Source organism: Quercus lobata, chromosome 7 (genome assembly GCF_001633185.2).
Source record: "Quercus lobata isolate SW786 chromosome 7, ValleyOak3.0 Primary Assembly, whole genome shotgun sequence".
NCBI classification, from domain to species: Eukaryota; Viridiplantae; Streptophyta; class Magnoliopsida; order Fagales; family Fagaceae; genus Quercus; species Quercus lobata.
Genome location: NC_044910.1, coordinates 20,517,448 through 20,527,520, shown reverse-complemented (window position 1 = coordinate 20,527,520; position 10,073 = coordinate 20,517,448). Strand labels below are relative to the sequence as shown.

Sequence of the window (10,073 nt, the reverse complement as noted above, 5' to 3'; positions counted from 1 at the left end):
ATTCCTCTATACACATAGTCTGTAAATGGTCGTCCATCTCCAACATGGCAATGTAGCACTCGAGCGCTGCCACTTAATCTCCCTGTACTTCTCCCACTCCATACTCGGTTGGGAATTTTATCATTAGGTGGTAAGTCAAGGTTACGACCTTCCATGAGTTAAGGGTAGGACAACCCAATATGGCATTGTAAGGGGATGAACAGTTGACAACCAGGAATGTGACATCCCTGGTGATCTGTTGTGGGTAATCTCCAACTATTACGAAAATAGTGACTGCTCCTAATGGGTGTACCCTTGTTCCTCCAAACCCGACAAGTGGCGCATTAACGGGAACTAGTTGTTCCTTATCAATCCTTATCTATTGGAATGCTGGGTAGTAGAGGATGTCGACAGAGCTCCCATTATCCACAAGGACTTGTTAGGTGTTGTAGTTCCCGACCCGATTGCTAACCACAAGTGCATCGTCATGAGAGTGGTGGAGGCGCCTGGCATCTTCCTCTATAAACCCAATGACAGGGTTGTCGATCCATGCCATCTTTGGGATAAATCCCGTCAACTGGACACTCTGGACCATCCATAGGTAGGTTTTGCGCACCTTCTTGGACGAGCCAGATGCCGTGGTTTCTCCTATAATCATCCTTATGTCTCCTAGCGGGGGTTTGGAATGCTCGTTTTCTCTCCGTGCAGGTGTTTCTTGGGGCTGGTCTGTCCTTTCCTTACCGACAAACCTTTGCAACTTCCCTTGCTTAATGAGAGCTTCTATCTGCTGCTTTAAATCATAGTAATCAAATGTGTCATGACCATGGTCGCGGTGAAAACAACAGTATTTGTCTCTGGACCTCTTACTAGGGTCTCCCTTCAGCTTGTCAAGGAATGTCAAGGATCCTTCATCCTTGATTTGCATCAAAACTTGATCAATTGGGGTGTTCAGCGGAGTGAAACTTGCGAATCTTCCAGTGGAAGGCTTAGAACGCCTATCCTCCTTTCTATTTCCTGTCCTTGGTATCTTTCACCCCTTGTCCTCTTGGGATTCCTCCTTTCTTTCCTTCTTCCTGGGCTTCTTTTCACGAGCTAACAGTGTATCTTCCACGTTCATGTACTTGGTAGCCCTGTAGAGTACATCCGACATAGTTTTTGGGTCATTTTTGTATAAAGAGAACAGAAACTTACCCTTCTGTAAGCCATTCGTGAATGCGGCCACGAGTTTCTTGTCGTCAACTTCATTAATGGAGAGGGCCTCTTTGTTGAAACGGGCTATGTAAGACCTCAACATCTCATCTTCTCGTTGCTTAATACTCATCAGGCATGCAGTTGACTTCTTATACCTGTGTCCCCCGATGAAGTGTGAGGCAAACTGGGTGCTTAACTCCTTAAAGGTATCAATGTAGTTAAGCGTCAACCTGCTAAACCAAATCCTTGCGGGGCCCTTCAATGCAATGGGGAAGGCCCTACACGTGATCTTGTCTGCCACTCCTTGCAAGTGCCTTAGGGTCTTGAAAGATTTCAGGTGATCCAAGGGATCCTTGGACCCGTCTTAAGTTTCTACCTGTGGCATGCGGAACTTTGGTAGAAGGGGGAATAAGGTAACTGGTGCCGTAAAGGGCAAGTCCGTTCTATGGACTAGCTTGTCGAGGTCGCTTGACACCCATCCTCTGAGGGCGTTCATCATGACGTCCATCCTCTCTTCATCATCTGCATCTCCGCTACCATGTAAGGTGGAACGGTGTCTGCAGCGTATGGACGGCTTGTATCCAGTCACTCTTGTCCGCTTGGGACGTTGCTGCCTTTTGGCCCCTCTAGATTCCTTCTCTCAGCGCTGGTTCCTTCCTGGTCCTCCTCCTGAGTGTTAAGTGCTGCGTTCTTTTGGCGCAGCTACTCCTCTAGGTCATGATTTTGCTTGGTTAGGCATTCTACTGCCGCTGTGAAAGTCTGGACCTGCCTCTCAAGGGTGGTGGTACGCGGTTCATCTCCTTGAGCATTATTGGTGGTTGACATCGAGCGAGTAAGTACCATGCAACTTTTTGTCCGGGAAGTGATAGTATGGCTTGCAAACTTTTCCCACAGACAGCGCCAACTGATGGTGCCGAAAATCGTCAATAAGTCACATAATTCTCACGTGCTCAAGACAATAGCTGCACAAAACAAAAAGACCTCAAAAGAGTACCAGTGTGGTACCGGCCAAAGACCCTCCGAAGGTTAAGTTAGAAAATTTCTCACAACTCTAAAATGTCAAAACTGGGATGAATTATGCGTACCTTGATTTATGAGGAATTTGGGGCTTCTATAGTAGTATAAAACCAACTTTCTTTCTTGGGGAAAGGGAATTTTTCCTCATAAAAGCACTTATTTTGCAGGATCCTTTCTATATAACGATTTTGTTGATAAGGATTAATCGTGAGGTGCAAGATATTTTCTTTTAAAGTTTCTTGAGGATTACTTAAACTACGTGGATGCCACATGACCTTGCTGTCGTCCACATTGTATCCATCCACTTCCTCATTCATCTTCTTATGTACACACTCCATGTCTTCTTCCGTTACTTTGATCACAAGCGAAAGATACTGTCACCATGTCTTCTTCCGTTACTTTGATCACAAGCGAAAGATACTGTCACTTGTGCCTAGTTCAGTAGAATGAGATCGTCTACGTCTATTTCTTCCTCTTTATCAAGTTGGTACTTTTCCGAATTTTAAAAGCTTGAGGGGTGCAATGGACCGGGGATCGAGTAGGCAAGGAGAGGTGGGATTATATTGTCGGTTGCCAAGTTAAAGCAATTCAAAATATTGACACGTGTTAAAAAAATGCGTAGTTCACGTGTACTTCTAATCCACCATAAATCCTGGCACCATAAAGTTAGGGGCATGCCTTATCCAATGTCACAGGCACAGTTCACCACATCACCGCTTTGTATTCACATTCACTCATTCTCCAACCGTTGGATTCACCTCATCAACGGTCCTCATTTCATGCGCAACATTCTGGAACAACGAACTGTTTCTGTTTCTGTATCTGGTTTCTGTTTTTTATAATTATCTGTTTTCTTTCTCTATTTATTTTTTTGTCTCCTTGACTTGAAGTTTCAGACTTTCTTTTTCCACCTTTGCGGCTTTCCCTGAAATTAATATACTTTACTTGAAGAGAAAGCAAGTTTGTTTCACTCAATCAATTAATTCTCTGACTTGGGAATTCATTTCCGTTTTCTGGGTTTTCTTTGGAATCTAAAGAACAAGAATTAGAACCAATGATGGAGGTACTGAGCAAAACGAATCTGTTTTCATCGTGTCATCATAGTCAACAAGATGGGTTTTCTGTTGTTTTCCCAAAGAGCCGTAATTACAAATCATCTTCTTCTGTGAGGTGGTTCCAGCCTCTGAAGCTGAAATCACAGGCCCTGAGATCAAGCAGTGATTTTTATGGCAAAAGAATTGTTCTTCAGGAAAACAAAGCCTTGCCCAAGAGAGGAAATTTCCGATTTCAATCTTCAATTAAGGCTCAGGTTGGTATTTCTCAGATCCCCATTTCTCTTTATACCTTCTTTTCCTTTCCATGGCTCAGATTTTTTAATATGGGTTCTTTAATTCCTTTTAAGTCACGTATCTGCTTGAATTTTTATTTTTATTTTTTATTTTTTTATTTCTTGGAATTTGTCAATTCAATTAGTAATAGAAAATTTATGCCATGTAATTGATATTTAAAATTATGTATATATTATTACCTTTTAAAGATCTGAATGTTGAGAGATTTCTTGAATGCCCATAATTGGTTTTTTTGTAGGGAAATTAATGGTTTTTTGTTCTTGTGTTTCAATTTTTTCTGTATGGGATGTACAGACAGGCTATCGGATTGGGAAAATTCAGAAATGGTGGGAAAAGGGTCTTCAACCAAACATGAAAGAGGTGACCTCTGCACAAGAACTTGTGGACTCCCTATTGAACGCAGGGGATAAACTTCTTGTTGTGGATTTCTTCTCCCCAGGCTGTGGTGGTTGCAAAGCTCTCCATCCCAAGGTACTCCTACACTTCTCTCTCTTTCATTTAGTGACTTATTACATTCAAAACCCAACTGACTTGATTGTTATATCATGTATGTGGCAGATATGTCAATTCGCAGAGATGAATCCAGATGTGCAGTTCATTCAGGTGAACTATGAGGAGCACAAGTCCATGTGCTATAGCCTTAATGTCCATGTTCTGCCCTTCTTCCGATTCTACAGAGGCGCTCATGGTCGTCTATGCAGCTTTAGCTGTACTAATGCCACGGTCAGTTTTCATATCCTTTTACTTTTCTAGCTGATATAAGTGCACATTATTTGCTGGGTTAATTATCCTGTTTAGCTCAATTCTTTCCATTTTCCAATAATCCAGGTCTTAACAAATTCAGTGTTTTCCACTACAAGTAGGTCTGTGTTTTCATACAAAACCGAAGTTCTTTCATCCACAAATGATTTTGAATTAAAATTTGTGTTTATTTCAAGTACCCATGAGCATGAACTTAGTTTCAATCAGGGGATATGCTAGTTTTTTCTATAAGTTATGTTCCAACTCTTTTATTTCAAGAGCCTTATAACTTAGTGGCATAGCTTCCTTTCCTTTATTGGGAGAATCAGGATTTGAATCGCCTCTCCCACATTTTCTAACACTTTCGAATAATTAAAAAAGAATGTTCCTTCGTTTAAAATTACTCCTTTAACCACAGTCTCGCTAGGTTTATCCATCTACTATTGGATTTGAATTAGAAATTGAATTAATTATGGTTTGCATTATCTTTATCTGTTTTACTTATTGGGGCACATTATTTCCCCTTTAAGACAGACTAGTTTTAGTTCAGTGAATTAAAAGATATAATTTCCACCCGATAATATAACTATTCTTGTATGTCACCAGATTACACTGGTTGATCTCACATTATTTGCAAATAACATTTGTACATTTGTAAATTGTACTGCTTGTTCCTCAATGCTGATAATGTCATTAATATCACAGATAAAGAAATTTAAAGATGCATTGGCCAAGCACACGCCAGATCGTTGCAGTCTTGGGCCAACAAAAGGGCTTGAGGAGAAAGAGCTCCTTGCATTGTCTGCTAACAAAGATCTGTCTTTCAACTACACACCAAAACCAGTTCAACCACCGCCTGTCCCTCAACACGAAGAGATCATCCCAGAAACAGCACCATCTCATTCAAACTCAGACCCTCTGCTGCTTTCTCTTCCTTCAACTATCTTAAAGTCTGCTCAAGACGTTGAGGATAAGACCTTGGTAACTGCTGGGAGATGAAATGCTCGGTTTCCACTTTCCACCATCCCCAATTCTCTTCCCTTTCTCCTTTGTACAGAACCATTTTCATGTAATATCCCCATGTTAATAGGCGTGAACATACTAGTAAAGCCGAAGTCATACTGTAAGCTTGTTTTTTCTTATGGAGTTGCAGGCCTTAGGATTTATTTTTTTGGATCCTAGCCTGCCGGTTCCCTAGTGAGTTTACAGAGCAACCATTTGTGTGTTGGGTTGCTCTTTTATGTGCGAGGGGAAAGCCCTCTTTGTGATTGTAAAAAATCTCATCCTTCTATTTAGATATAGAAGATCTCTCTTTTTATCCGTGGGAGATTTCCTTGTCTTTTCTGTTGAATGCAGTGGATCTGCGGTATGAATTAATGCTGCCTCTTTTTTTTCTAGTGATTTCTAGTGGATCTGTGGTTTACGTTTGTTATTTAAATTTTGGGTCAATTTCAAATAGATGCTATTATTATTTAGAAGGGTAAGTTACATGTAGATTAGCTGAAATTTAAGTTGTCTATATGTGATTTGAAATTTAACATTTTATCTACTTGAGATTTACTCGGTTAAAATTTCGTAACCCAAATATGTTAATAACAGGGTTAAATATGTAATTTTGTTTTACTTTTATGTCTCTCTCTTCTAAAAATACACAAAACATAAAAAAATACAAGTTCAAATAAAATAAAAAAGAATAAAATAGAATACTTGAATTGTGGGATTTTAAACCACATGTAGACAACTTAAATTTCAGTAAGAGGGTAAAGTGTCAAATTTTAAACCACAAGTAGGCAACTTAAATTTCGGTTGTTATATTTAGAAACAAAGATGATGGCCAAGAGGTACTAAATTTGCTTTCAAATATTTGGGATCAATAGTGGTTAAAAGGGTATTAAACATAGGAAAAGAGCAAGGTAAATAAAGTGGAGCATAAAATGTATTGTTTAATTGTAGAATACTTATTAAACTGAATGGCAATTTCATAAAGCTCCTATAAGAATAGCTATGTTATATGCTATTAAATGATGGATTAATAAGAACATGTTTGAAATAAGAATGTAAAGATGGATAATTGGAAATACTAGAAAATTTGTAATATGATTTTAAAAAATCCAGTTAAGATAAGTGTGACTCTTATTGATAAAAAGAAGAGGTGGTGTTTCTTGAGATGGGTTGATCTTGTGCAGAAGAAAGTGGTAAGTGTACTAATGAGAGGAGAATGATTTATTCACGTCAAAAGTACGAAAAGAGGTAATGAAAATCTAAAATAACATTGCTAAAAATGATATGTTCTCTAAAGAGGTTATAGTTAATGTGATTTTGAGATATAAAATAAAGGAGATAAATACTTGCAACTTGCCCCAATTATTTTGTTAAAATTTAAAACTCCATAACGGACCTCAAAATGACAAAAAAAAAAAAAAAAAAAACTTTAAATTATTATTCCAAATAGTTTGTCCATCTCAAAATGAAGTAGAGAATACTAATAAAATATAAATATATTTTGTTAAATGGGTGTTAAAAGAACTCTTCAGTTACTCTTTTTCTGTTTTCTCAAAAAAATAAAGGTTACTCTTTTTCTGTGTATACTTCTTTGTTGTTTGTTCTACTATTATAACCCCCAAACAAATCCTTAAATGGTCATAGGATAGGATAATGACTAAATTTTTCGAAATAAAGACGGATATTAAAAAAAAAAAAAATTACAAATCACCAAAAGCTTTTTAACTTAATTGGTTGATATTTTCTAAAATTTTTAATTAGAAAAGTGATACGTCAATAATATTTTCATAACAAATCATAAGTGATTAGTTGTTATTGGTTATTATTTGAACCTATCACTGAAATTACTTTTTTGCCTTATCAATAATAATTGGTAATAATCTGTTACTTAGAATTTGTTGTAAAAGTATTGTGAAATACTGTAGACATAAAATTTCTCTTTTAATTAATACATCACTTGCCTCATCACAGGCACTGCGCACTACAATGGGGCTCCTTTTTTTTTTTTTTTTTTGAGTTTAATGTAATTTTTTAATTTGAATTTATCTATTATTAGTAAGGTTACGCATAAAGGAATTTTTTTAAAATTAAAATTTAGAATTTGAAATTGAGTAAACTGCTAAGTTTAGTGTGTGCTAGTTTTTAGGAAAAAATGTATCAAGCGTGCCTCTAACATTTTTTTATAACATTTTTACAACAAATCCAAAGTGGTAAATTGTTATTGGTTGTTATTATTGGGGCAAAAAAGTAATTTCAATAGTAGGTTCAAATTTGAATCAATAACAACTAACTGCGTATGATTTGTTATGAAAATACTATGGACGTAGCACTTCTCATTTAAATAGAGAGTCTGTTAATTTTTAGGTAAAAAAAAAAATTCTAGAAGTTTTTTTATTTTATTTTATTTTAATTTTGTTAAATTACAATTTTAACCTCATTTTTTATTTTTTAAGAATAAAAATTATCTAATTAAACTAGAGATATTTTTGACATTTTCTTAAGTTATAACTAACTTTTTAAAGACTCCAAAAATACAGAGATAAATTCAAATCAACCGCTCTTATTTATCAAACTATAAAAAAAAATTACAAATAATTTTTTTTTGACACAAGATAGAATTTTTACTCTACCCTAATCTAAGTATATATGTGTATAAAACTCCTTCTTGGAGGCTTAAATTTCGATCATGTCCCCCATACTCTATAAATATTTATACTTATAAAGTGACCATCATATTAAAGATGCGCGATAATATATTACCAATAATTTGATTTGTTGTGGTATACGTTTAGTCATGTAACTTATATCATAAGTAATGACGTAGAATAAATTAATCAAATCGCAGGTCCTCTTCATCATGTGGAAACAAAAAAGAGGTCCTCTTCAAAGTGGACACATGGATAGGCCACGTTGATGCCTCACCTTTCACACACGCAACCTTATCGGTTTATTTATACTTTTTTATTCCCCACCTAATAACTTTTCTTTTTATACATCCTATTCTTTCTTTTTCTCATGTGGTGCAGAATTTCAAAAGCGACAGAAACGCCACCTTCTTTCGTTCCAATTTTCAAGGCGCAAAACCACTAATCTGGCTGGAAGTTTATGGTATTATCCTACATCAATCTACAGTTTGAACTTTGGACTGAGCTCTCTCCCAAAAACATAAAGTCTACAGTTTGAACCAATTACAGAAAGTTTTTTTTTTTTCTTTTTTTCTCTGAATAAACCAATTACCGAAGGATTGCAAAAAGTTGAAGAAACTTAGTGAAGACCTGGATATTTTGTGAGTTTTTAGATTGGCTACACCTGTCACAGCAACTAGAGGGTAAGAACAATCCATATGGACACAAGTGCTCCCAAGGGGCATAAAAAACATTATGGCCCACCCAAAAATGACTAAGTTTAGTGTTTCATAGTAATTTACTTTGTCCCCTCCCTCTTCCCATTTAAAATTTGAAATTTTTTTTCTATTAATTTCTTATTCTTATTTCATAGATTTTTTTTATGTATTTATTTTTTCAATTATATAATAATTAATGGACTATCATTTCTTTTATATACAAACTTTATTTCTAAAAGAAAAATTAAAATTATTCATATGTATTTGTATATATTAAGAAGATTCAAAAAGTTAGTTATTGTTTTTTTATTTCAAAAACACCCCTAATTTAATTAATTTATCCTTATTTCTACAACATAAAAATGAGGTTAAAATCATAAATTGATAAAAAAAAAAAAAAAAAACTACCCATGTTTATCTTCTGTATATATTAAGAGGATTCAGATTATTTCAAAAACACCCCTAATTTAATTAATTATCCTTATTCCTAAAACATAAAAATGAAGTTAAAATTGTAAATTGATTAAAAAAAATACTCATGTTTATCTTCTGTATATATTAAGAGAATTCAAAAAATTAGTTATTATTATTTTTATTTCAAAAACACCCAAAATTTAATTAATTTATTCTTATTCCTAAAACTAAAAAATGAGGTTAAAATCGTAAATTGATAGAAAAAAAAAAAACCTATCCATGTTTATAAAACTACCCAATGTTCTATTAAACTTCCCACTACCCCATGTACACAACCAAAAGGTCCAAAACTACCCCAGGTTTCTATTAAAAAAACTATGCCATGTCCTTAAATAAAAATAAATAAATAAATAAAAACCTACCCCAAGTTCCTATAAAAAAAAAACACCTAAAAAAAAAAAACACATTGCATATGTAAAACGCGTGTAATAAAACTAGTATTTTATTAATATTTTTTAAAAGGTCAAAGCCAAAGCTATAAAAGTAAAATAAAAGACTAAAATAAATAAATAGATAAAGAAGCATGAGTGATGAAAGAAGCTCAAATTGCTAATGCAATAATTTATTCTTCTTTAAGAAAATTTGTATATGAAGTAATAAAATATAGGACTAGTTTGGAGAGAAATCTTTCAAATTTATCCTATATCCTTTTATTATATGTGAATTTTATAAATTTAACTATTAGATTGCATGTTTTTAATGTTCTTAACACACAAGTTAAGTTTCGTTCAAATCGGATGGTATTTTACTATTAGATCAATTAATTTTTTTTATGCATAATTTTAGACTACAAAATTTGAAATTTAAACGTTTCGATGAATGACATAGCTATTAATCGTTGATGTTCTTGAAATTTTGCAAGTATGAAGGATATAATAGGATCATGCAATCAGATGGTTAGACTTTCAAATTTAATATTCAATAAAAAAAATTGTCAAGATTAAAGGAACTCTACGTGGTAGAATACCTAAAAACTC

At 34.6% G+C, this 10,073-nt stretch overlaps 2 protein-coding genes across 2 annotated transcripts; one reads left to right on the top strand and one right to left on the bottom strand.

Moving 5' to 3' along the window:
* Positions 1 to 418: 418 nt before the first annotated feature.
* On the bottom strand, positions 419 to 904 carry LOC115951737. Its single transcript, XM_031068889.1, has one exon. It carries the CDS (start codon positions 902 to 904, stop codon positions 419 to 421), a length of 486 nt encoding a protein of 161 aa, XP_030924749.1.
* A 1,960-nt stretch (positions 905 to 2,864) lies between these two features.
* LOC115953690 (thioredoxin-like 1-1, chloroplastic) lies at positions 2,865 to 5,672 on the top strand. Its single transcript, XM_031071447.1, has 4 exons — positions 2,865 to 3,496; positions 3,831 to 4,007; positions 4,095 to 4,259; positions 4,983 to 5,672. The coding sequence occupies exons 1-4, from the start codon at positions 3,242 to 3,244 to the stop codon at positions 5,274 to 5,276; spliced, it is 891 nt and encodes a 296-aa protein (XP_030927307.1). The 5' UTR covers positions 2,865 to 3,241; the 3' UTR covers positions 5,277 to 5,672.
* The last annotated feature ends 4,401 nt before the right edge of the window (positions 5,673 to 10,073 follow it).

Bases quoted from the DNA above. Each gene is read 5' to 3' on its own strand.
- LOC115951737 (XM_031068889.1), bottom strand. From the start codon at position 904: ATGCAAATCAAGGATGAAGGATCCTTGACATTCCTTGACAAGCTGAAG.
- LOC115953690 (XM_031071447.1), top strand. From the start codon at position 3,242: ATGATGGAGGTACTGAGCAAAACGAATCTGTTTTCATCGTGTCATCAT. The intron at 4,008-4,094 runs GTACTCCTACAC...TGTATGTGGCAG, and splicing joins GCAAAGCTCTCCATCCCAAG to ATATGTCAATTCGCAGAGAT. The intron at 4,260-4,982 runs GTCAGTTTTCAT...TTAATATCACAG, and splicing joins TTAGCTGTACTAATGCCACG to ATAAAGAAATTTAAAGATGC.